This window comes from Solea solea, chromosome 17, assembly GCF_958295425.1.
Source record: "Solea solea chromosome 17, fSolSol10.1, whole genome shotgun sequence".
NCBI classification, from domain to species: Eukaryota; Metazoa; Chordata; class Actinopteri; order Pleuronectiformes; family Soleidae; genus Solea; species Solea solea.
The window spans coordinates 11,318,804-11,346,770 of record NC_081150.1 but is presented as its reverse complement, the minus strand read 5'-3'; the positions used below and the strand labels follow the sequence as shown (position 1 = coordinate 11,346,770).

Below are 27,967 nucleotides of genomic sequence, written 5' to 3'. Positions count from 1 at the left end.
TAATATTAATAGCAATAATTTATTTTTTTCTGCAGCGGCATCAAGGGACAAACAAATCGTGAAGTGCCAATCTTCAGCAAGCAATCATGACAGATAATAATCATAAACAACAATAATAATCATCAAAATAATAATGTACACCCAGTTAACACAATGCCCTTCTTGCTGGGAAAACACACTTCATAACATGGTAGAGCCCAGTAACTATTTAAAACAGTCCCACAGACCAGTACAGACCAGTACCTCAAGTCCAGTCTTAGTCCAGATAACAACCTCACTAGGCCATGTTTTTGTGTGCATGTGTATTTGCGTGTGTGTGTGTGATAGTCTTTTTGAGGGACACTCTGTTGTCCAACCTCTTTTCTCACTGTGGGTACAGTGTGGACACCCAGTAGATTGTAGGGAACACTGCTGGATGCCATTGAATAGTCTTTAAGGAACCCAGGCTATGTTCTCAGTAGTTTAAATGTCAACTCAAGAAATCCTTTCACACACTGAGGACTTAGTGTTGATCATAATATAACAAGCCTAAACAGATAAGGGATCACACAGTCAAAAAAAAACAAAACAAAAAAAAAAAACACCCAATAAGATTAAAGTCTCTTCAGCTCAACAGAATCTTAGAAAAACAACAACAAAAAAAATTATAACCATCATGATAATTATCGTAGAACAACAACAACACAATAGCTAGGTCATTTAGGAACTGCCACAGAGGCTTCAGATCGGGAATGCTACTTCATAACTTTCATACATTCATAAAAAAAAACTGGAAATCAAACGCAGAGTCAAGGAAAAGGAAATGAAAACAAAATAAAGAAGAGAAATCATTCTGAAATTCTATGAAATCAGGCAAAAAAGCGCAAAGCGTTGAGCCAGGAGGAGGAGCAGTAGGAGGAGTAGGAGAAATTTACTCGTGTAGAAGCTCTTGGAGACAGTTTGGGGACTTGAAGATCTCGGGGACCTCGCTGTCCAGTTTGCAGATGACCTTGTATATGGCCTTCTTCCAGGATGGGTCCACGTCCTTGCCAGCCACAATGGCGTTGAAGAACTCTCTCAGTGTAATTTCAGCCACCTCCAGGAAGCGGTCAGGGACCTGTACAGAGACACGAAGAAAAGGAAAGAAAAGAAGTGGTTAATCATCTGTTTGATCAACTATTGAACTGTTTAGCATTATACTCAATATTCCTTGACATAAAAACACAGGAGAGGTCCATATACACTACTGAAGACTTTATTTCATGGTTGTCAGACTTGATTTGGCCTTATGTACACAGACATCCATCTTTGACTTTAAACACTATCAACCTCTGAGCTGCAGAAAGTTTTTTATATTTTCACAGTGGATGTAAAACCATAAATCTTCTTAGTATCTACTTCCTTAAAAGCAAGTCGAGGCCTGAGAAAAGTCACTTCTTGTGAATTCTCAGGTTTCTCACTCCCCACACTTCCCTCCTCGCAACACGGTGAGCGTGACATCTTTATGAGTCCCACTGTAAATCTGTGACCATACGAGAGCAGAGCTGAGCGACGAGCAGTAGAGAGGTGCTGGCGAAAGAGGAAGTACTAAATGCTTTGGGAACGGGGATACACGCTGCCTCTTTAGTGTCCCTGACAGCAGCACTCACCGACACCATGGAGATGATTAGTCTGGCAAAGATCTCTGACACCTTCCCCCAAGCCAACACTCCGTCACACACACACACACACACACACACACACACACACGCTCATGCAGGCGTGAGCACACACACCAGCGCACACACCTCTTTGTGCCAAGGAGATGACACATCCTGCAGTGTGACAGAGCTCTACATAATGCTTGCTATACACACGCACAATCTACCCTGTTGTGTTTGGCTGAGTCTCTTTCCTCGATTCAAAGCTCCAGGGCGAGGCAGCCTTCAGGGGTCACCTGCTTGGATAATGCTGACTGTCTCCCTGCCCACCTCCCTTGATGCTCGTACACACACAGTCGTGCACACACATACAGCAGCAAGAGCAACTCGCTCCAAATGCCTGACAGTGCGCACTCTCTCGCCGCTCCTCTCCTTCAGTGTCCTGCAGATACTCATCAGGAGTGTCAGGACACAGCAAGGTTAGTGGCCACTGATACACACACACACACACACACACATGCATACACACACATATACATACATAGATGGACATTTAAATACACAGGCAGGCTACTTTACACACACGGGACAGTCACCCGCCTCCCCTTGGGGTGATGAATGGAGGCTTAGATACCCATGTGTCTGGTGTGTGTGTGCATATGTTCACTGGTCAAGTGAAAAGGTGAGATGTGAATTAGGAGCTTGCCCTCTCTCTCACTCTCTGTGTGTGTGTGTGTGGGGGGGGGGGCTTTTGACAGGGCAAAAGAGAAAACACAAGTCAACCCAGTTCCCCAAATATTAAATCTCCCCTCTGGAGAGATAACAGTAGATATAATTCATGGTTGGACTCATGTGGCAAAATGACCCTGGTTTGAGGCAACTTTGTGTATGTGTGTGTGTGTTTTGTATAGTAAGAGTGTGTGTGTGTGTGTGTGGTGAGCATGCGCACACTTTTTCCCAAAAGACCTCGCTTACGGGCCGGTGCAGTATGGCACCCTCGCCGTTACATGCAGGGAGTGCCGCATTACTAAGAATATTCCTGCATGGAATTTCTCCTGACGTTTTGACTATAAAAGGACAGCAAAATGCTGACTGCAAGGAGAACGCAATGTCAAGGAGAAAAGGGTATTGGTATTTCAGATCCTCTTGACTGAGAGTGAGAATAGGAGGGAGGTAGGGAGGGAGAGAGAGAGAGAGAGAGAGGGAGAGAGAGGTGAAAGAAGGAGGGGCTGAGATGAGTTTAAGGAGAGGGAGAATAGAGGGAGTTATTCCTGTCCCCCTTTGTTTTGCGAGCCCATGTGAGCTGTGTATGCGAGTGTGCTGCCTCCTAACTGACCAGCAGTGAGCCTTAACTGTTTGCAACCCCTCCCTTGTTCCACTCTATCCCGTCACTCCCCCTTCTTCATCATCATGTCTCCCTCTCTCTCCCTCTCTCCCTCTGTCTCTCTAGGGTCAGCTGTTGGGCCTTTGTTCCAGTGGTATTGTGGGGGATTATCCAGTGTGGCCGTTCGTTTGCTCGGCTGTCCGGTAAATGGGGCCAATCGTGTGGCTAACAATCCTTCATACATATTTCATAGGGCTTTTTAACAACTTCTCAGCAGTGCCCGAAATTAAAGGACAGATGTACCAAGAGGGAGGGAGGGAGGGAAAGGAAGGAAAAAAAAATAATACTAAGGGGTGGAGAAATTTTTTGTGCATGTGAGGAATGATACCTGGGAAAGGCGAAATGAGGTGACTGTCAGCATACATCCACACAACAGCAGGTGGATTTCTAAATGTAATCTTCTTTTTCGTTGGCTTCAGTGTTTATTTTTCATTTCAAAAAGAAAACTTTATGAAATAGGGTAGGGAAAAGTGAAAAAAATTGCACTTTGCTTTACGATGGACATGGAATATGAAATGTTCACACCTTAATTCAAGAAGACAACTTTGGGACGCCTTTTACTCTCTGTGAATGATCATCGTAAACATTATTATAGATCATAAAATTGTGACAGTTTTGCAGTGCAGGGAATATGGTTCACCTGGTCAACTGCATGTATTTCTAGTTCTTTCTAGTTCAGCTTACAAAGCAGGAAAATATGAAAAAGAGTTGCACTCTCTTTCCTGCTTCTTAGAAGGTTGTATTGCAGAGTTTTGTTGTCGATCAACTGAATAAAGAGAGGAAGAGGGGACTAGCGTGACTGTGGTTGACATATGTCACACACACATGCTATTCACAAAGTTTCACGGTATGGCCGAGGAGTGTTTTTGTATTGGGATAGGTGCAAGAAAGATCCAGAGAATGGGGCAGTGTGTGTGTGCAGCGGGGAGTACAGAAAAAACCCACAGCTTTAGTGAAAAGAGATGTAATTGCTGATCTACCACTGTGTAACACAATATGAAAGGAGGAAGATGGGGAGGGGAAAAGGGAGAAAATAATCAACGAAGGGGGATAAAGCTTGTCTCTAATACACTCTTTTTGCCCTAAACTTTGCATCCTGCTGTGTGTTGGGTAAATAGCAATCAAGGAGGAAAAAAGAAAGGAAGAAAGAGCGAGGGACTGCTGACAGCAATGAGGTGCTTAATCACTCTCATTCAAGGATCCCCAAACCCCCCCCCATTTTCTCCATCTCCCTCTCTCATGACAGGTTGCTTTGAGACAGAAGGATAAGCTCTTTTTCAGTGAGAGGGAATCGGATTTCCTGCTTTTTGATGAGATAATAAAATATGACGGGGGACAGTAGGAGCCTGTGGACGGCTTGCTGGGAGCTATTCACTTCAGCTGCAGCCCCTGTCTTAAGACTGCTCAGATTAATGTTTAAAAAAGTAGCCAGAGGCCCAAGCGCTTACAGACTAGTGTTACATATACTGCCTGCAAGTGTGTGTGTGTGTGTGTGTGTGTGTGTGTTTGTGAATGTGTTTTGCTAAAGCCTGAGAAATCTCTTCTCTCTCGGTGACTCAGGGTTGGCTGTTTGTTTGGCCAACATGTTTCTCCCCCTTGCTTTTGGGAACTGTCAGTAGATGTATTGCACCTTCTATTTGCACAGCGTTGGCCAAACAAGACAAGACCCTGGAAGATAAGGCTGTGTATGTATGTGTGAGTGTGAGTGTGTGTGCTAGCAAGCTGTAGCCTTGAAGGATGAAATGCAGGGACACATTAGCCCCTGCTGCCAGTCAGGTTAATTCCTAACCCCAACACAGCCTGGGAATACCAGAACTTCCCATGGTTTTGTGTGTGAAAAACACAATTTATAGATTTTTGTAATACACTAAATTCCAGCTCATTTGGCATGGATCTCCCTCTGAAGTGGCTGCGTCTCAAGAATATTCTCACTTCTGCTGAGAGTAAAACACAAGTTTAAAAACAAGATGTGAAACTAAACTGTGCGATCTCGGTGAGTCAAGCCAGAACTTCCCAAACCTGGGACACACACACACACACACTCTCATGTAGACCCCAGAGCCTCACATATCTGCTCAAATCAATAATCTACAAAGGCCTTGATAAGCTCTTGGCCCACACTGTCACTTTAGCCAAACACAACCCATGGCCCCTTTCTTCCTGCACCTCGTTGCACTTGTCCCTTACCCTTTCTCCCACTGATAAGACTGTGCCATGGCTGAAAAGTCTGACCAACTTGGAAAAGATTGAGCAGGGTATCTCAGGGGATTCTTCATTCATTCTTTTGTATTGTTGTCTCAAGTGCTTGATTTTTCTTCATTTTCACCAGGGTTTCTAATTTGTGATGTGTGGATCAGTGCCAAGGAGACTTCTGGGCCGGGAAACAGGCCTCAAAGCTGAACAAACAGCAGCCAACCTCAGTCCACTGATAGCGTTGAGAACATTGAGCCTTGAAGGACTGCTGTGTGTGTGTGTGTGTGTGTGTGTTTTTGTGTACACATGGGTGCAGGAGTACTTGTCACATCTCTCTTTCAAGGTGCCACCTCCACAGGGGAGTCAAGGACAGGACAGGGTTGAAGATGCTGATGCTCTCCTATCCTGTCTTCCTCGCTTCTCCCTCCCCCTTTCCTTGCCTCCTCTGATTTAGACGCACAGGCTGAGAATTTATATCATGTCATGGCTTCTCTTGACATCTTTTTCCACCCCTCTTGCTCTTCTCTGTTTCTCTCTGTCCATAGAAATTGGGAGTTGTTGTAGCAAGTTGGCTTTGTACCAAGCCAAAGAAGTCACAGAGAACAGTAATCTCTACTAATAATTGCAAAGACTAGGGGGAAGCCAGAGACGTATAAATTAATTGTCTGAGCTTGTGTTGCAGACTGAGGTTGAGCGAAAGTGATCTAAATGAGTGGGGGTGGGTCACACAGTGCTGTAACTGGGGCCTCTGGAGGTCAGAAAGTCAGCCTGGCTCAGAAAGACCCGAGAGAGCAGGAGGCAGAAGGGAAAGAAAGGAGCAAGGGAGTCTGGAAGATAGGAACAGGACATCTGGAGAGGAGGAGAACACGGGGAGGGAGGGAGTGGAAGAATAGGAGGGTGTGGGTGGGTGGGCGGGCAAACAATAAAGGATGGAGAGCAAGGAGCTGCAGCCAAAGAAGGGAGGATGGAAGATGGATGGGTGGATAGAAGACGATGGGAAAGAAGGGCAAGTGAGGGAACAGGGTGGCAGGAGAGGAAAGACAAATAATAAACTGCAGATTGGATTTAAGGAGGTAGTGTGCGTCAGTGTGTGATCTATCTATTACTATATCTATTACTTATCTTGTGAGGACCTACTGTACATCTTTTTACATGTTCACATTTTGGGGAGTTGGCTTTCTTATGGGCAAAAAAAGCTAGATTTTAAGGTAAAAATATGCTTTAAGGTAAGTTAAGGTTAGAGTAAGTCTCTAGGAAATGAATATAAGTCAGGATAATGTCCTCTGAAGTCGTGTGTGCGGGTGTGTGCGTGTGTGTGTGAGAAGGGGGGAGTTGCTTTGACACATCTGCAGCTCTGATGCACGCCTTGGTCATTTTGGCAAGAGTCCCTTTACCACGCTTCATTAGTCTCACACACACACACACACACACACACACGGAGGGAGACCAAAATGGTCTAGAAATAATGACATAATCAGCAGCTGTGCCACTGAGCAGGCTGCCCCTCACAAGGTGACCAGGGACAGGAGGAGGAGGGGACGAAGGAGGAAGGAGGGAGGAGAGGGGAGAAGAAGCATGAGAAGGAGGAGGGACTGGTGGAAAAGGGACGAGGGAGAAGTGCTGAGTGAGAGCAGCGAGACAATATGTTTCTCTGTGTGTGCGTGTGTTTGTGTTTGTGTGTGAGAGAGTGAGACAGTGCAGGTGAGAAAAGGACAGAGGGGATCAAGTAGTTTTTTATGTTTTAAAGTGATTCCTTGCTTCCTCTGAAGCCCCAGGCTTCAAACACTTATGGTCATTTCATCAGTGGACAGAATAAAGTGGCTTATTCTCACATACACACTCACACATATGCACAGATACTTACACACCACATGATGAAGAAAGGACCTGTCAGCCTATGTCAAACGGGGGCCCTCATTGGCCCCCAGCTATTTGCTGAGAAGCAGATGATCCTGCCCTCTATTCTTTTCACAACTCTTATTTCTAAGAGAATTAAAAAGCCATGGGACTAGTTAAATGAAGCTCATTACACGGTGAAGGTCAGGGGTAATATCTAATATCAGATTTTTTCTTTAGTCGTCAACCAACTGGTTTTCATTTACATAAATACACTCTTTTCTCACTTATCATTTGTGCTACCTGGTCTTGCAGGTCGCCCTGTTTTGTTTGCTCTGGTTTTGCTCTATGACACACTGTCAACAGTTTTCACCTGCACCTTTTTATTCCAACAGAAAGTATTTCCAGTAAAAATGGATTGCGTTGTGATCTGTGGCTCATCCAGAATAACAGGAACACTGTTTATAGACGTTATTGAGGTTTACACATAGGCGGCAGAAATCCTTGAGTCAGATAAAAACGGGCATTATTTACTTTTTTACATGGGAACACCTAGTACATCACATTTGTATTAATTGTCACTATGTCTTTCTATGTCTGTGATCATCTGTCAAATCTGTCAAGTTTAAACTTAAATGAAAACATATAAGCAGATTAGAAGAGCAGGTCCAAAGTCATATCACTTTTATAAGTCTCAAGAAGATTAACGGAACACCTGAATCTCACAAACCAAACCTTTGAGGGCTGGTTTTTATTATCACAGACAAAATGTGATGATTGTGTTCCCTTAATTTGTTTGAGAAGTGTCCATACATGTACACATCTATGCTGTACAGCTGCTATGGTGATAAATGCACATGTACAGGGATGTTTGGTAGAATTAGACCTTTCCTAAATCGAAATAAAGGGAATGACAGGCGATGCCATAGATGAGGGTGAGAGGTGTGTGTGTGTATGTGTGTGTTGTTGACATAAACCTACGGGCAAATTGTTTTGGTTGTATTTTTGGCAGCTCTGAACCTAAATCTATAAGGCCCATGCAGTGTTTCATCTCGCCTATCGTCTACCTCTTTTTGTCTTTCTTCAAAGAGAACCCTTGAGCCTTTTAGAGGAAACAACAAACGTGTGTGTGTACGTGTATGAGTGTGTTTTTAGGTAGTTATGTCTGATTCTGAATCTTTGTCTCGGCCGGTGCATCCAGTGCAACAGCCTTGACCTTTTTACCTCTAATTCCCTGAGGTCGACACTGGGTCAAAGACCCAAGCCACACCCACACACAGAGCAGACACACACCCTGTCCTATGAGGTGAGAAAACAAAACACACACAAAAAAAGACCAGAAAAAAAGCAGTGCAAGGCATGAAGGAGAAAATCGGAAGGAGGAGGAGAAAACAGACATTAGCCTCTCTGGGTGGAGAGCAAATGGAGACCCGGGAGGGACATGAAGAGGAGTAGCGAGGGAGGGAGGGGGAAGGAGAGGTGAAGCACACAATACTATGGGGCATGGCGGTTGGACAGACAGCATCTGCTCTCAGCTCTCTGTGGCTCTGGTAATGGATGGAGAGACACAGAGAGTGCAGGAAGGAGGGAGAAGAGAACAGTTGGATGAAAATCAGCAAAGGACAGGAGAGGGAGGGTATAGAGGGAAAAGGTAAAGGATGGAAACGAGCAAGCAAGGACTCGGAGTCCAACTGTAGAAAGTTTTCTGTCGTTATTTGTGGAAAAATAAAAGCACAGTGGACAAGAGTGTGTATGAGGAAGGGTGTTGATTTCAAATGGAGGATGACAGACAGATGGATGGACAAAAGAAGAAGAGGGGTGACGCATCTTTCCAAGAGGAGAAAGAGCAGCTGATAAGGGAGGACACACGACACCTGTGTGTGTGTGTGTGCGTGTGTGTGCAGATGAAGGTTCCTCGCTGCTTTCACTGGTACCACCCTCTCACATACAGATCATAGGGACTTCCTCTTTTAAATGTCAAGGTGTGTGTTTGTGTGCGTGCACTGTACATGTGAGTGTGCGTGTCCTCTGTGAGAGGAGTGGTCACTGACAGAGGAAACTTGGCCTCGTCTGTCTTATTGAAATCTGAGAGGTTCCCAGAGCCATCATAAAAACCGCCTCTTGATCAAACCCCACCTCTCTTCCCTCTCACCCTCACCGCTCTAGCCCATTACCAGGTCACACACATTCCTGTCTTATGAAAGATGATGTGTGTTGTCATTGGGGGTTCAAAGACAGATGGGGGGAGCTGTGGAGTAAAAGGAAAAGGACACTAAGCGAGAATTTTCACTTCAGTCCTCACATGAAAGCACTTTTCGCTCAAAGTCAAGTCTTTTAGAGGCCGGGTGTGTTTCGGAAGACTTTGATGGTGATGGACGGAGCGAATGAGAAGCGGAGAAGAAAGAGGAGAAGAGAGGGGATCGGGGGGGGGGGGCTGAGAAAAGAGGAAAGTAGAGCCAGGGTCTAGGTAATTAACGGCAAGCTCTTTAATTACCGCTGATGTTCATTGTGCCAGAAGGAATGTGACAATTATGCCATTAAAACTTCCTAATGGGGGGGACGGGGGGGACGGCGAAGAGGAAGCAGTGTTAACGGAAGACATGCAAAAAAGGAGGATGAAAGAATGAAAGGAGAGAGAAGAGAGGACCACGAAAGAGAGTGAAGGGAGGAGGGATATGAAAGGAAAAGGGGAAACAATCGTGACAAAAGAAGAGCTGGGAGGGAGATGGGGAGCGTATTAGGCCAGCACAGTGACAGAGCAGATTAGCATCAAACAAGAAAGGCCACAGACGTGTGTGTGTGTGTGTGTGTGTGTGAGAGAGAGAGAGAGAGAGAGAGATCACTGAAACAGAGGACATATTCATTCCAAAGACGCCACCAAGGTGGATGGAACTTTGATGATGCAGAAGCTGGCAAAGGGAGAACTTGGTGTGTGTGTGTCAGTGTGTGTTTGCTGAATCTGCGTGGGCTCCTGTTTCAAGTGCCAGTGCAGGTAGGTAGGGGAGGAAGAGGAAGAAGAAGAAGAAGAGGAGGTGGTGGTGGAGGAGAAAAGGGGAGAGATCCACAGAAAAGGGCCTTGGGGGCATCTTGATACATATCCAGTATTTCCATCACCACGTTACCTGTATGACTCAGGCACACACACACACACACATAAATCAAATGTGTCCCTGCACATATATAACACACAGAAACACATCATTCCCACACAAACATCAAAAAATACACAACCCACGCACCCACACTCAGACACACATGGTCATACTTAACACCCACATGCACACACACACACACACACACAAACACAGAGTCTTCGTGCTCACCAAGGCGGTTGGTTTGTCGGTGGGGGGGGCAAAATTTGCATGGATGGGCAAATTTACCTTGTGCTAAACTCTAATCAGCTTCTGTATCTCTCAGACACCTGCCCGGCAAAAAAAGAAAAAAAACCTTCATATGCAAAACAGCTTCCCTCACGATTGCAGCTCCTCGGCCAACAGAAGACTTATTCACCTGGCCTCCCTCACTCTTTTCCTCTGTGTATGCCTTCTTGCAAATTTTCACATTTATGTATGCAAATAGGCTGTTCCCCTTAAGCCTTTTTTTTCCCAACAGTAGTTCCTGGTGCCAGGAAAAGAATGATTTTCTTGTCTGAGGTGTGACAGGAAGTGCATGCTTCAGAAAGAAGCAGCGAAAGATGGTGCTGGAGCAGGGTAAAAAAAAAAGGCCTGGCATATTTACAGTATTGGGTGCTGCATGTAAACTTTGTTGGAATTTGTAATTGCTTAGTTTCTGGTTGTGCGAGTCGTGCAAACCTGTATATAACGACATACAGTATGTTTTTAAGTTACTGTATGTCTACAACCAGTTTACATCTGCCAACCTTTTCTTTAGGACATGCTTCAGATAGTTCTTTTTTAACATTACGTCATTTTTAGGCCCAAAGTCAAGTCAACGCTAGATTTAAAGTTCTTACTTACTTCACTTGGATGTTTTAATTCACTGTGCTGAGTTTGACATTGAAAAAAAGTTGTTTTCATATTGATCTGCTCACTCGGCTCCCATTAAGATTATATCTATGTTTATACTGTATAACATAATTTGAAGGTCAATCCCAATCTTATATACACCAACACTTACATACACCAGTATGCATATCCACTGTGACATGTCACTTCCTGGTGTATCAGATACTTTTATTCTGATTAAAATATTTTACATGGCATATTTCAATAATGCCTCCAACACCCGCCAATATGGTAGCTTGAGTTTGTGAAGCTGTGTGTTTATGGAAGATTATTTCCCTATAGGGACTTCATTTCCTGTCGTGGGTGTCAGGTGATTTACCATAAAGAGAGCATAATTTGATATGGAAACTGAAAACAAGCCTCTAGGGAAAGAGAGAGAAACACTGACTCCAGCATATGGAAAAATGAACGGACTTCAAAACAAATTCTGTTATTTTTCGTTTGGATTAAAATTAGCCCTCTACCCTTTATCATGCAAAATGTAAAACTGTAGCACCCATTTTAAGTTTGCTCTAAAATTTAAAGTAGCCCTCTGGTTGATTTAAATATTCCAAGTTGTATTTCTGTCAGTAAATGAATACATTTTTCATGTCATGAGTAGCAGAACAGAAGGAATGGTGTCATTTTTGTCTTCTTGCCCTGATGGACTGAGTTTATTGAGACCTCATATACACAAGTGCCTCTGCCTGCTCGAGTCTTTCAAAGCCTCCCTGAAGAGGCCTGAAGATGGATGTGGGTAAGTGTGTGTGTGTGTGTGTGTGTTTGTGTAGGTGCACAGAGAGGAGCCCCAGTGGACAAATAACGGACAGAGAGACATTGAGGGAAAGGGAGAGAAAGAGAGTGAAGCACTTTAAATGTGAGCGCTCGCAAAACTCCCACTGCTCACAAGGGCACTTCCCTCCTGCACGTCATCTCTCTTACAACCCCTCTCTCCTTCTACCCTTCTTTTTCTCCCCTTTCCACTCTCCCTCGATTCCCTTTCTCCCTCCCTTCATCCCTTTGTCTCCAAGCTCCCACCCCCCCATCCCCTATCTATCCATCTCCCTCTTCCCCCTCTCCCCCTCTTTCTCTCCCCTTCCTCTCACTAAAACAGTAGGACGCTTAACCTTGATAACAGTGAGATTTTTTCCCCCCTCAAAGTGACACACTCACACACATACACACACACACACACACACTCACACACTGGAGAAGTGCTTTGCCAGCATGCCAGGCCCGGTCCAAGGGACGGCTGTACCCTTCGAGGTGAACAGGACACTGGGAAATGCAGCAACAACAAAACATACTCACACACATACACCGACACATAGACGTGATCGCTCTAACACACACACGCACGCACGCACACACAAACCCAGATCACTCCAGGTCCTTCTTAACACAAGCCTTTAAAAGGTCTATTGTCAGCTGACATTGAGAGCGCGTTGGCTGAAATGACACACACGCACACACACACACACACATGCACACGCACACACACACACACACACACAAGGTGGCAAAAGGAGAACTGGGAAAAGTGAAACGTATTAAAGGTGAAGTTGCCTGCTGAGAATTTCTGATTACAATACACTGTAAGACGGTCACACACGTATAAACACTTCACCACAGATGATAAGTAAATGAGGAAAGGGAAGTTAAATGTGGTTTCTCACACACACACACATACACAAACGCACTGAGGGGAAATTAACTGTGAGGAAGAAAAGCATAACGAACCAGGTATCAGTAAGATTTCTTCCTCATTAGAGGAGACTTCCTCACATCTGTAAATGGCTCGCTATTGTTTGTGTGCTTCTTTCTTTTCTTTTTTTTCTTTTTTTTTTTTAAGAAACGCACAATTCTTCTACTCCTTTAAAATCGCATAGTTATTTCTGTGAAAATACTCTGAAACCTGGGACCTTTTTGGAGAGAGTTTTCTCTCTAAAGTGACAACAGACATTTCAATACAGTGAGTGGAGTGTGGCAGGGTGTAGAAGAGACTTCAACTCAGCATTGAGAACAGTCAAAGCTGTCACTCTACCCGCCTGCATCATGTCATCAGGTGAAATGTAATGTTTTTTAAAGCTCTCAGCTCCTCCTCTCACTCAGCACACACAGCTCTAATAACACATACGTCCTCAAACATTGACTGAAGGTGCTTGTGTTTACCTCAAAGTCATTTGCCTTGTTGTAGTGCATGTTTAGGGCTCGGAAAAGCTCGCAGTCGCGGCTGACGCTCAACTCCTCGACTCCGGTGACTCCGTCATTGATGGCCTGGCGGGCAAATTTCTCCATCTGGATGTAGTAGAACTCCCTGAAGTTGCTGAACCATTTGATCAGCTGGGAGGTTATGCAGCGGTTAAACTGGAACAAGGAAATGGATGACGGGGAGTTAGCACTCTTCAGGGTCTCAGTATGTGTTTTTATCACAACTCAACTCAATTATCTCTAAAACTCCTTAGACACTCTGAGTGGAAATACATGGTTTCTTTATACACTCATGTAGATGGGAGCATATTGCTTGTAAACCTTGTCAAACTGCTGGATGTGAGCGTGAGGGGGAGGGAGAAAGTGTGAGGATGACAGAGAGTCATCTCACATCAGGGAGATGTAATGTGAGGTGGTGAATTAAAAGACTTTGATAAAAGTGAAAGAGAAAGATACAAGACAAGAATAAGAGAGAACACAGGTCACAGGCGAGGGAAGATAATAGAGACATTAAGTTAGACAGCTAGTGGGTTGTGGGGGGGAACGGACGAGTCAGTCTGTTTTTATCTGTGTGTGTGTAGTTCATCTTCCCCACTGGGAGCAGACCTCCCCCTATCATAACCCTGGGAGTGGAGGGAGAGGTGGAAAGGAGGGGTTGGGGCAAGACCACAAACACATAATTGACCAGAAAAACGATTAAGTCATCATCTGAAGCGCCCTGGCCCGCAGGGGGCTCAAACATGTACTTAACCCTGTTCACCAATTACACCCCGATTCTCCTCCCCTCCCCGCACCTCCCAGGCTGGAAGAAAAGAGAAGAAAAAGAGCAAAGGAAAAAAAAAAGAAAGCAAGAAAGAGAGAGAGGCAGAGGCGATAAGTGCTACAGAGAAGGCTGTGGCTATCTGATCTGTGCCGCTCGGCTGGATTCAATAGGGCGAGGTAAACCTATTAAGACCATCGGCTGGTCCCGGCTCTGGCCTCAGCGATGAAAAACACACTCAGTAAGTTTCCATGAGTTAAGTCGAGCTACAGTTGAACCGTTCAAATGGACGACTAGATGTCCCAGTATACAAACACTAGTGGGAGTTTATTTATTGAATAAAGTGTGTCTAAACGCCCCAAATGTCCCCCTTTCAGCTCGTTAACATAAGGCAGTTTCTGGTTTGTCTTGGGCTAGTTGTTTAGTACAATTTTAAGCTGACTGACATGTTTGCATGTTTTCAAAAGTCCAGTTGTAGTCTGTAGACTAACGCACTAATTTGACTTTTATTTGACTGTCATGCTTATAAATGCACTAACAGTCAAAACATTTAAACCATTAGATAAGGGACTGAGGGCCTCACGATCACTCTTAGACCAGTCAACACTGATTGATCCCATTAAGACTTACTAACATTACCTTGTATTTACTTTAGTGACTCCCTGTAATGGTATCTCACACAATTTCAAAAGTCTGACTTCTTAAAAATGTTGGAAGCCCCGTTCCTCTCTCCTCTCCCTTCCCTTTCATTCACGCACACATGCACACACCCTTGCTTTTTGTGGTGCTAGAAGAATAGGGGGACAAAACGCTACTAAACGCTGAGCGGACTGCTCGCTGGGGAGGCAGAGTGGTTTTGACATGGAGATTAGGCTCTGGCTATTGTTGGACAGCACGCAGACACACACACACACACACAGACATGCACTCACACCTTTCACAATCTGGGACGGCAGAGAAACACATACAAACACATGAAGGTGGATGGGAAATGCAGCAGAACAGTAGGATGGGAAGAAAAGTTGGAAGAGAGTGAGGTAGCTGAATGAAGGTGGGATGAGGCTGAAGGAGAGGGCTGTGCCTTTCTGGAATGATGACATAATGGCAGAGTGGAAAAGAATTAGTCCGCTTGACATTGTTTGGCGGAGGTTTGGGAGGGTGTGTGTATAGGGGGAGAGGAAGGGTAGCGTGGTAGCTGTCCTAAAGTGCAGGGTGAGCATAAATGGGGAAATGAGTGAGGGAGGGAGGGCTGGGAGGAGAGGACGGGTGCAGGTCAGCGCTGTTGGACAATGGCGTTTTGCTTGTGGGGGGGAGGGAGGTTTGGAACGTGAGCAGTCAGCAAGCTGGGGTCGTGACATCGGAGTGTCAAACAAACAAACTACTGACACAGATACATCGGCTGCACGGGGCTATTCTTAAACACACACAATGTAGCAGACAGTCGGAGGGTGACGGAGCACAAACACAATGTTACACTCAAGTTGTCAGCATGATATATAAACTCTGTTTCTTATGTAAGATCAGCACAAGTCTTACTCTGGGAGTGAATGTGAGATATAAGTGAATTGGTAGCATGCATGTGTGCATATATGAATCTGAGCGCTACATGCTGAGATTAAAGTCAGTGGATGAGTTACCATCACTCATGGAGGAGACCTTTGGTGTCACTGCAGCTGAGTGACAGATAGATTTGTCACTTTGGACCAGAATTACTTTATTATACCGAGAGCTCAGGAGAAGATATATTAGGGCCTGTGTTTAAGAACTGAATGGCACAAAGCACAAAGCAGCAAGAGATATACTGTAGGTACATGCAGGTAAATTACCTGATATCTGCTTTTACTGCACTCTACACACTCAGGGACTAAGTTTTGGCAAGTCACCCCACAGCTTCCAGCAACAACGCTTCATTAAGTTGCTGGTGGGGAACAGAGACCCCCTGATAGCAGCAAGGACACGTGTGTGTTCAGTTTAAAAGGAGGGAATCGGTTCAGAGAAAAGCACATCACTGCAACTCCTTAATCAGAGATGGCAGGGGTCAGCCAGCATGGACATGATGTGCACTGAGGAGTGTGTGTGTGTGCGCGCGCACGCGTGTGTATTTGAGATATCACACTGCATTTAAGCATAATGTATATGGGTGTGTGTGTATTTGTGTGTGCGTCTGGCTGAGAGGCAGATGAGAGGGAGACAACGAGAGCATGTTTCTCACACTCACACTCAAGAGCCTGTGAAAGGTCAGTGCTCAGTGCTAACAGCACAAGATAGAAAGTAACACACACCCGTTGCGCTCTTGCACACATACTGTACTTAAGTCCAGAATAGGAAAACACTCAAGTATCCTTGGACTAAACGACCTTCCAAACCTCCACACAAGCTAATTTCTTAATATTCAGAGTAAAGTTGACTTTACGGTTTTGTATTATAGTTTGCTTAAAGTATAAATAAGAGCAGAAAGACAGAGAGGCCTATACGGGCCTCCCTTTTCCATCTCTCTTTCTCTCTCCCTCTCTTGTAAGCCCCTTCACAGTCATTAGAGCTTTCCAACATTTCCTGTTTTCGCAGGGTTGAATTGTGGGAGATAATCTCTGGCTGCCTATTGGCTGACTGCACACAAAAAGCAGCCCTGGAAAGCGGGCTTTTGTTACTGCGGCGACTCAAAATCCAGCTGCTGGCTTTTCTTTCTCCCCAGCACTGCCGAGGCACACATACCATGCCACACCATCAGCAAAAAAGAAAAAACAAGAAGGACTGACATATAGAAAAGGGAAAGCCCTCCCTACCTCCACTACTCCACACAGCACAACTCGTGACTAAAGAGAGATAAATGAACTGGGAATTTTGGCTGCATTCACGTAAAAAACAAAATTGTCTACATCACGGTTCAAATATCCTATAATTAATGTATGTATTAATGCATCCACCCACTGTATCTTTTTCTTTCATCAAGGCAAGAATTTTGTCCGACTTTCTTAATTAACTGTGTACTGTATTTATTTAATTAATTAATCTTTTATAATCATAAACCCTTTATAGGAAGCAATATCTGTGATAATAATGAGGCGTCTCAAAGCAGTGGCCCTGACAATGGCATTATCACACATCTGTCAAAACATTTCAAAAACACCAAAAGTTAAAATAGAAAGTCAGAGTCGTCTTGAAAGGAGCTTAATCAAGGGGAACAACAGCTACAGCTCCCCCAGTTGTTAGGGCAAACCACTTCCCACGTTCATTAGGTCCTCGACAGTAAAGACCTGATTAGCCCCCAAGACTTTTGTCTGAAGACAGCCACTCGCTAAGAGGCCACGCAGGCTGAATCTAATTAGATAGTCAGTCTCATTCCCATACATGTCTGCTAACTTAAAGCTTGAGTCCATTGTTCTCCACCAAAAACAAAAACAAACTAATGTGACTCATAATCCCCTTAACTAGCTTGACCTTGTTAAATTATCTGATGAGGCCATTCATGAGGAGGCCACCTCCTTGGGAAAGGTAACTCAGTGAAATAAAGTGGATGAAGCCTTAACTACTAATTGTTGCTTCAATTTTCAGTGAAATAGTGTACATTTTGAGAATTGTGTAGTGAATGACCATTAACAGGTGCATTCCTACTTTGCCAACACGTGCAGTGTTTTCACCCTAACCAATGAAATCTTTAGAAAACTATGTAAGTGGTAACAGCATCCAAGAGGGGGCAGCTGGGAGAGAAGAGAATCTTTATCTCCCGATTTGAATACGATGGCCTGGATCTGTCACTGTGTTTACCCCTCCTTATGGTCTGACTGGGGCACACAACACAAACAACAACAACAACAACACAAATGATCCTGCGCACCACAACGGCCATTGTGCCTTTTTTTGTACGGCTTACAAGTTATGCTTTGTTTTCCAAATTTCCTTCATTATAATCCCAGAGGAGCTAATGCTCATCCGTGCCATGTCCCCGAAAACCATCTCTTTCTCATCTCCCCTCCCTCTATCAAATCATCCTCCCTACACCTGCTCAGATAACCACTCCTCTGTCTCTAGGCTCCATCCTCCTTTCTGGCCTCTGCCCCCCATTACTCATCCTGTTCTTTATCTTTAGAAAAATCATAGACTGTCCAGTAGCATTATTTGAATAAAAATTTAGATTGAAAAAAGCACCCTTTTTTTACTTTGGTCGATTAAAATGAATGATTCAAACTTAAATCACCAAATGTTCTCTTTTAACGTATTCCAAAAACTGCCAATGGTCTCTATTTCAATGATATGGGTACAACAAATTACTTTGAAAATAGCTAAACTAATCACAGTATTGTGTGACAGAAATATGGCTAACTTTTTAAAAAGTTTGTAAAGTAAAGAAACACTGAAGGTCACTCACCTTGACATCAGAGAAGAACATCTTGAGCATGTTGGAACTCGGGTATCGGGTGTAGAAAAACATGAGCTTGGCCTTCTTCAGGTGATTGGGGGACAGACCTTCTTGTATCTGCAAAAAGCTTCCGTTAAGGACGTTATCTATTGACTTGTGGGAAAACACTGCAATAAATACAGCTGCTGATATTATAGGAATAGAGTGTACACTTGATAATATTTGGCAGTATGCTTGGCAAAAGTTAATGTCATTTAGTGAAAGGTAACCAAATTTCATGTCAGTCATGAATGCAGGAAGGGGGTGGATGTGTGTTTGCTGAAGACAGTGCACCAAGGCAAAGCCATTTGCTTGCAATTAGCATCGTCCGTATCAGGTGTGAGAGCGTCACGGTAAATAAAGTGCTGGCCAACACTACAGCTGATGCTTTTACATAAGGAGACTCATTTCACAGTCAAAGTAAGCAAACGCCTTTGCCTACACCCCACGCAAACCTCCACCCAGAAAAAGGAAGAAGAAAAAAGGTTACATTTGCATATCACAGACAAAGACAGCAGTTAACGCCAGTGACAGGCAAGAAGGCCTAATGGCTTGGCGACAACACATGCCAAGCCTGAATATGACTGTCTGATGTTGGCTTCATATCAGTGACAAAACAAGGTCTAGGAGACGATCTCAAGCACTGGCCCATGCAACATGAAAACCTTCCCACCCTCACATAGGCCATAGTCAAATACATGGCAGAGGCCTTGTCCTCCTAATGGATCACCTGGATTGACCGACACAGAAGATGGAGATGGGCTTGTAGGGGCACCTTGAGGGAAAGTATGATTCCAACCTTCAATTACATCCCCCTCCTCCCACTGCTCCACCCCTACCCCCAGCCCCTCTGCTGCTGCCAAACCCTTGGAGGAGCAAAAGAAGGAGGAGGAGAAGGAGGAGAAGAGGGGCTCTGAGGCTTTGGACTCAGCCAGTGACGGGGGGACTGAAACACATCTGCGCCACTGAACGGCCCAAGCCATTTCCATGGTGAATTAACGGCCGTATAATGCATCTGATAATATCAATCTGGAGGATAAGACATTGCAAAGGGAACAGGCTTGGGGGTGGGCTGCACGTAAAAACCTCAGGCTGATTCAACAAGGTTTTTCATCAAGCAGGAGCAAGACTGGGCTTTAAATTACACACAAGATGCAGCCTCAAGTTTTCACGAAGACTATTTACACATGAGTGGACAAATACATTGCTCTGATATTATTTATGATCTACAGGGGTGGCTGTGATCATTAAAATCAGTCAAGTGTCCAGATGTAGCTGTAACTATAGAGTCTGAAGAAGGCATCAGCTGCTAGATTAGATTGCCCTTGGCCTCAGGGTTACACTGCAAAGCCAGCAAAGGCTGAACCACGCTGGGTTGGCTCCTTAAAGACCCTGTCTACTTTGTCTGATTCACTGAAAGAGAGGGAGGGAGAGTTAGCTGTATGCGCAGTGAGGGTCTTGTGGGGGAAACCCTGGCAGACTGGTGTTACTCTGTCAGGCCTGGCCAAAAGAGCAGCACTTCACTCTCCACACCATACCATCTGCTCCAAGTGGAGGCAATACAAAGGCTCCTCAGACAGAGAGGGACAGAAAAAGAGACCTCTTTTTCAGTAAGGCAAGATGGGATTTGTTTGCTGTGGAAGCTGCACACTGACACACTGATATATTTTTTTAATTTTTCAATTAGGAGTGACATTGCTTCTTATACTTTAAATCAAAATTTACTATTAAAATAAAAACATCAAGGTCTCAACTCTACAGCCATTAACGCAATATCACCTCCCTTCAGACGACAATTAAGAAGCTTCATATCTCCTGATGAGGCATTTTCATCTCCAATTCACTCACAGCTTGCAAATGTAATTGTGATTGGACTTAGGGGTGGCTTGCAAGGCTATTATTTTGTCATGATGGTGCACTCATACCAGCTGGCCCACTGTTTGCCTGCCACATCTGACAAGACATCATCTTTCTCACAACACTTCCCCAAAGCCCAAAGTCATGAGAGGAAAATAGCTGCTCCACTTCCTAATTCCAGGTGTAAAGACAAGAAAATTTGGAGTCGGACTGAGAACAAATGAGGAAATTGATAGCAGCCATCTGCTCCGCAACGCTACGGAGAGCTGGTGAACTTGAACATACCTCGCAAAATGTACAACAAGCTGTCTCTTGATTCACAGGATCAGAAAAATTTAAATAGAACTAAAATCAAAAAATTCTACATTAAAAGAAATTGCTGTAAACACTATAAATACAAATAAAGCTATTCATCAACATAATTTGATATATATATATACTGTTTATAGATATTTCTTAAACATCCTCTAGATGTCAAACTCCTTAATCTGTGGAATAAACACTGGGAATCAAAAAATAAAAGCTAGTGTTCTACCTATTATTTACATTTAAGGGTGTTCATCGGTTTATGCCCTGAATTTATGAATGCTACAATGAAAGCCACAGCATCTGGCATATGTGGTTATTGTTTGATTGTTTTCTACTTTCTCTCACTCTCTCTCTTTTCTCTTTTCATCCCTCCATCGGGAACCCATAGAAGCAAAGGATTATGGATCTCTGGAAAGCGTTCACCCTTGGGTCAGAAGACAAGACAAGGCGAGGTAATGAAAGATAAACAGCTCGCTGCAAACACCTGTTAACGTCCGCTTCAAAGAAAAGACGGGGAGGAGGGGGGGTTTTGCAGGGAGGGAAAACAAAAAAAGAAGTATTTGGCTGCCAAGCAACAGCCGAAGGGCCCCCCGGGCTGTTGACAGATCTTTATGAAATGAAAAAAAGAGAAAAGAAACGACAATGATTGTGGGCTTTTTACAACAGCGATGGACGATAAGAGGAACACAAGAGAAAACACAAGCAATCATAAATATACATCTTTACAGAGTCCTCAGGTGAACCCTCTGTGACATGAACACACAAACAGACAGACACACACACACACACACACACAAAGCCAAAGCACTCAGGTGCACACAACAAGCTAATAACAAGGAATACAAAGAGTTAAATATACATTTTCTCTTAGCTAATGTGATGACAGTAGGTAAAAGGCTCAAATGAATTTGAATGACTTGAAAACACGGTTGGACAGGCGGTGTGACACGAATCAAACTTTCATAGGGGTTAAGAGGTCTCGTATACTTAGCGACCAAGGAGGTACGGGGAAGCAGAGAAGGGACTGAATGTATCTGTTAAGGCTATTAGTCCCGAGTCCCTGGGGGATTCAATTTGAGCCTCCCATAGGGGATAGCCTCTTTTTCCACAGGGCACGATTGGGGCACACTGGGGTTAAACTATAAGGGAGGCTATATAACACTATTGTGTGCCAAGTTTCAGGATGCTATCTGTCTCCTTGTTCTTTCAGGCCATTTTTTTATAAAAGGAATTGGGGCAGTAAATGTCGTGGGGACCTAATCTTTGTGAGTAAGTGATATGTGACAAGAGAGCTTTTAAAGCACTCAGGGTTGAAGATGGAAGGAAAGGCTGTGAGAAATAAGAGGTATGGGTATAAAAATAAATACAACAATGCAGTACAATGGTGAACAGCAGTGGGTGGAAAAGTGATTCATCAACACATTCTCCGTTTCTTCAGCTTCTTTCAAACAAGCCTAAAAAGATTTTGATTTTTCTTTTTAACTCTTTGTGGTTCAGTTGCAATGTTTTCTACCTGTCTCTGGAGGGAATTACCACCTGAGGATTTTTGCTGGCTTACTCAGACATGAGGTAGTCTGAATTGAACATCTGTCACACACACATTCACTCATTATTGCCTGTCAGCCCCCTGAAAACACATACAATTTCTCTCATGCACAACCCACCACCATATTTTTTAAAGGATACATTGCTGCTTGAGTAAGGTGAGATGTCAGCCATGTCCTGCAGATCACCGCACTCAGATTTGATGAGGGACAGAGAGAGACTCTCAGCTGTGCTGCCAGGGTGCGCTGGTGAACAAGAGCGATGGTGGTGCCCCATGTGGTGACCTGATGACATCTTGGTCCTCAGGCTGGTGGTCTCCCGGGATAGGTCCATGGAATCTGGAGAGGAACGATCCTTGCTTGTGTAGCCACCTGTGGGTGCACCAAGGTGACTCTGGAAAGGGTAGCCCATGAGAGGAAGTGGAAACGGGTGTCTAAACGATGGGGGACTGAAGCCCATTGAGGCAGAGAGGGAGGAGGGGTGAAGGGCGGGGTGGTGGTGACCACCATGGGCACCCACAGCTGAGGACTGGTGGTGGTGGTGGTGGTGGTGCTCGCTGGGTGTCTTCCTCACAACTAAGGGAAGTGCCTCAGTTTGGTCGTTGGTGGTTCCTGGCATCCCGGGCATACTGGCAAAGGAGTCCAGTGGATTGGGAATGATGACATCACCGAAGCACTGCAGCCTCTGGTTGGCAGTGTGGAAATTTGGGTTGTCTCCATTGACAGCGGTGGGAAATCTTTCAGGAGGTATTGAAAGAGGGGGGAAGGCCTGCTGAGGTGTCGGGCGAGGAGGTTTGGCAAACACCTTAACCACTGTGTCCACTACCTGGGTCATGGCTGAGTTGAGTTCCTGCTTTAGTGTTTCTGCCAGCTGTTTACCTTCAGCATGCATGGAGGACCCTGGACCTCCCTGTCCTTTGCTCCGGCCGAGTCCCTCTCTTCTTGGCTTTTCTCTGTTAGCCAGCAGGGCCTGCTCCTGAAGCAATGCTCGTGCCCTGTCCAGGAAATGGCCTGGGTCGAGGTCAGACATCTCATTGTCAGAGCGCAAGTCATCTCCACCTCGGTCATCGCCACCAGTGTCGGACCTTGCCGGGCTATCTTCAGACATGTTTCCTATGTCATTGTGGATGTCATTGTGGAGGTCCGTGTGTTCTGAGTCGTCAGTTGAATCATAGATCTGAAAGAACTTCTCTTGCAGCTGGCGTAGCTGTTTCTGCATGTCCTCCAGCTGTAGCTTTAGTTGCCGTCGCTCCTCCTGCTTCTGTTCTTTCCTCTGGCACACCAGCTGGGTGAAACTCTGTTGTTGCTGCTGAGGCAGTCGCTGCTTACGCTTGTTCTCACGGCTGCTGCTACTGCTGCCGCACACCTCGCCTCCCCGTGGGCTGCTTGGTGCCTGTTGCTGTGACTGAGGAGGTGGGCAGTCTAGCTCCATCTCCCGGTCTCCATCCATCTCATGGTCACGTTCATGACGGGAAGCAGCAGGGACTACCACACTAGGTGAGTGGCTCATACCACGTATAATATTCTCTACCCGGGCTCGCTTGGCACGCAGGTGCTCATCATTGAGACGTTCGATATCAAAGGTGGCCAGGCCAGGAGGGCGGCCAAACGGTGACAAGCACTCTTGAGGGGTGCTGCCCTGGGAAGAGTTACTGCAGGCATCCTCCTGAGGAGCATCTGAGCTTGCATTTGAGAGCCCGGACCCAGGGAAGCCTGACTCCCCTCTATCACCCCTGTCCCCTCTTTCTCCCCTCTCATGTCCCCCTCCATTTTTAGCCATGTTATTCTTGAGAAGCTGAGAGATAATGGTGGTGCCAGGAAAGGGCATCATGGTGTCCTCATATGAGTTGGCCCTCTTCAGAAGCTTTCTGAGTACATTGGACTTGGACTCACTGTCACTTGCTGTCATAACGCCTGGCCCACCATGTGGCTGCACTACAGAGCACTCCATGGAGTCTGTGTCTGATCCGTGGTGAGAGTGGGAGCTCAGAGAGTTCATGGCACTGAAAATGGCTGCTTTGGCACGGGCAATGTTATCAGTGGTTGCTGTTGTGGCTGCTGCTGTGGATGAGGCTATGCTACCCACGGTCCTCTTAACACCGATGTCCACGCGTCTTCGCTTGGTCTGTCTGTTCAGGAGGGAGTCGCTGTCATGGTCCGGCATCACGGGCTGCTGCTACTGGGCCATATCCTGGAAACCCAGTCCAGTTGGATCAAAGCCTCAGAGTACCTGTAGGCACAAATTTACAGACGCGTGAAACAATGTCACTCACTTAGACAGGGTCTTCATCTACTTCCAAATTGAAATTTCTATGTACATTAAACTGAAAAGCATGAACGTTTTGAAAGGACTAAATCTTGAATCTGCTTAGACACAAATTAAAGACTTTTGTCTAAAGCCAGCAGACAGTCCCTCTGTTTCTACAAAGAAAGGGACATTGATGAGTACATTTAAGCAATAAGGACCAATGACAGCGGGGTAAAGTGAGCAGACAAGACGGGGTCAGAATTAGGCCTTGGCTCTACATTCCAGGGCAAAGTCCTACATTTTATCCTGTCCCCTCTTACATGCCGTGCGACACTGAACCAGTTCCCACGGAACACAAAGCTGCATAAAATTATAATAATTACTTAAGTACTTGTCCTCATTTCCATACTGTGAGCCAAGATAGAGGTTATTAACTCTCAAAATGAAATAAATTAAATAAAAATGTTTTTTTCTTCTTCTTTTTTTTTTTTTTTTAAATTGTATACACATATGAAGGCAATGCATATTCCCAACACACACAATCCTGTCTTGTAACTAAACTTTAAATTGGTAATTTCAGCTAAATATATATGTGAAACACGGTAACATGTGGTATAATTTAAAATGGCAGTTCTATTTCCACCTTTATCAATATGGCCATCATGTCTTGAGCAATGCGGAGAGTGACACATAAAAGAAACACAAAATAAGCCTATTGATTTTAGTGCCAGCATGAGCTCACTTCTGTGTTTTTTGTTTGTCTTTTCATCTGGCAAGGGCAGTTAATTCTGCTCAAATGAATAGGTCACAGGGGTCACCGCTAGCAAGGAGCAACTTAAAGCGCTCCTACAAAAACCCTAATGCCCCTCTGAAAGCAAAACGTTTTGTCACTACAGGCCTGCATGAATAATGCTGCGTACACAGCGGTAGCAGTGTCTTAATCAGAGCCATGTCAGAAGAATCCACTCTGAAATATAAAGATATTTAAATACGTTTTATCTGTATGCCTCAAATAAAAATCCAACATTTGTGTATACATTTTCAAATGAAACAATTTAGAAATTAAAAGTTGTAAAAGTGCAGCAACAATGTTCATTGTTTCCTTTTTTTCCAGTCTCCAAGAATAATTTACAAAAATAAGTAAATATAAAATAATGTTTTAAAAATACAAGGCAAAACATGACTTAAATTACACAGTTGCACCTGCACTCAACATTTCTGAATTACTTTTATTTTATTAGCTTTTATGTAGAGCTGAAGTGGCTAGAAAAAATATTTAAATTCTAAATACAAAAAAATGTGACCTTACTAATTCAAATATATGTACATATAATCTTATCACTGCACACTTGAGAAAATCATTTGAAGACATTTTCTAAACTCAGTTTTAAAGGATAGTGGGGGAAGAGAGATACAATTAATCTAAAGTGACATTTAAAGATGTTGATTATTTGCTTTCTCTAAAAGAAAACCATTATTATATTGCTGCATCTGATTATTATTATTTGTAATTGAAAAGGCCTCCTCTTTTTTCTCTACTTTCCACATCAGGCACATTACACACACACACACACACACACACACACACACACACACACACACACACACAACTTTGCTTTTTACTGTTCAGTCCGTGATGCACAACACAAGAGCCATAAACAGTTTGCTGTGAGTTTGTCTTTTCATTTACTTTAAAGACAAACAATCCAAATCAGCTAAGCACAACTTGACTTAAAGACCTCCCCAGAAAAACACACATTATAAAGTAACACCAGGATTCTAAAATAAAACCCTTTTTGATAAATGGCTTTGCCCCAAGTCTTGACAGCTATATGCAGCAGTTCAGACAAGAGGTGATACATTTAAGAAAAAAAACTGGCTTGATTGCCTCAGGATCTCAACAAAGAGCTTGAAATAGTCACCAGCACCTGTCTTTTCCAGACCGCGCACCTGTCTTTATTGCCCATGCGCACTTTCTCTATCTCTCCCCCACTATTAAAAAAAAAATCAAGCAACAATGAGCAGCATATACTGTATGACCACTCCAACTTTCCCACCTCTTCATTTGACTCCTCAAACCCCCAACCAAACATTAAAAACTTACTCAAAAACAACTTTTTTCTCAATTGAAAATAACACAGTCTGCAGCAGCTGCAACTTTCTGAAGCGTTTTCACTTAAAAGACTCCAGCACTGGCTTTAACTGTGCGTTTAGCCGTGAGCGGACAGACAGAGGTTTGAAAACCCACGAGAGACAGATCCCTTAACAACAATACACCATCAGCAGCCTTTTTGTCACAGCTGTCCGAGGTGACAAGCTCGTAACTGCCTGGATTACGACTAAATAAAAAGGACATATAGTCTATATCCAATCATTGAAATACGATTTTACCCAAAGGATAAAGACTACATGGTGTTTCCAAGATTCTAACACTAACAACACATATACAAAGTCAATCTATTCACGTTTCTCGTCTCGGAAAAAGAAAGAAAAAACTTTCTTAACTTACTTCGCAAAGTTGCAAAATGGACTTGATCTGTACTTGGATGAGGAAGGTTTTGGCTACCGTCCGCAAATCACCCTCTCACCCGCACATCAGCTCTCACAACTCTGAGCACACACCAGGACGAGGGCAGCGAAACACAGCAAATAAACTCCTATAAATGTGATGTGATCACTACAATGACTTTCCCCAATTAGTGATGTTTGATTTGTTTGCGGGGTTGTTGTTTTTTTCCGCCCACCGTACGCAGGCGAGGCACAACGAGAACAAGAGAGGGAGGTATAACCGAGGACAAGGTTACTTACCCTTTAGATGAAGAGGGGGACAACCTGAACTCCTACGGCAAAACAAGAGGAGAGAATATGGGCAGAGCGCGGTGGACTGCTGGATGCTGGGGGATACAACAATGTGTCAGAGACGCAAGGGCGGAAATAAAGTCAGCGACGCGACCGAAAGGAACAAAATGGGAAAAACACAGAAGATGGAAAGAGCTCTTCACGCGCGTCGGTCTCTCCCTCGATCCTTTGCCGGGACTGAAAGAGTGAGAGACATAGACTGAGTGCGAGGGAGAGAGAGCGAGAGAGAGAGAAAGAGAGCGAGCGAGAGAACGCGACTGTGTCTGTGCGTCTCCGAGGCGCACTGGATGCAGAGGACTGGATGCTGGAGCGCTCCTCCGCCACTAAGATTCACTTTAAGACACGGCTGAAGGAAACAGGAAGACGTGCGCGTCACGAGCGGCGTGATGTAACTGTCGCAACCTACCAATAAGAGGCGTCCGTCCGGTCCAGAGAACAACGCACTGAACTTGACCAGAGAATGGGGACTTGAGCATGCAACTAAAGAGAGAGAGAGAGAGAGTGAGAGAGATGGAAAAAAAGGAATTACCACTCTTTTAAATCTCAAATCGCCCGACTGTGCGAGTAAGACTCTTTACGCACTTTGATATTACATTTACTTATTTTTGCAATAAAACTCACATACTACATAATAACATGATGTCATTTATTCTCATATCTAATACTTGAAGTGAAAGCTTAAACTGTAAAGTGGGGCTTCTTGATTCTTTTGAAAATAAGTTGAGAATAATATCAAAAATAACGACT

At 44.4% G+C, this 27,967-nt stretch overlaps 1 protein-coding gene across 2 annotated transcripts; it reads right to left on the bottom strand.

Moving 5' to 3' along the window:
- On the bottom strand, nt 1–27,624 carry prox1a (prospero homeobox 1a). Of its 2 annotated transcripts, none has more exons than XM_058612747.1 (5): nt 27,170–27,624; nt 22,256–24,343; nt 18,374–18,481; nt 13,209–13,403; nt 1–1,096 (listed from the first exon to the last, which is right to left on the bottom strand). In XM_058612747.1, exons 2-5 carry the CDS (start codon nt 24,275–24,277, stop codon nt 911–913), a joined length of 2,511 nt encoding a protein of 836 aa, XP_058468730.1. In that variant the 5' UTR covers nt 24,278–24,343; nt 27,170–27,624; the 3' UTR covers nt 1–910. The 2 variants fall into 2 exon arrangements, with proteins under 2 accessions (XP_058468730.1, XP_058468731.1); XM_058612748.1 differs by lacking the exon at nt 27,170–27,624 and adding an exon at nt 26,871–27,135.
- Between the last annotated feature and the right edge of the window lie 343 nt (nt 27,625–27,967).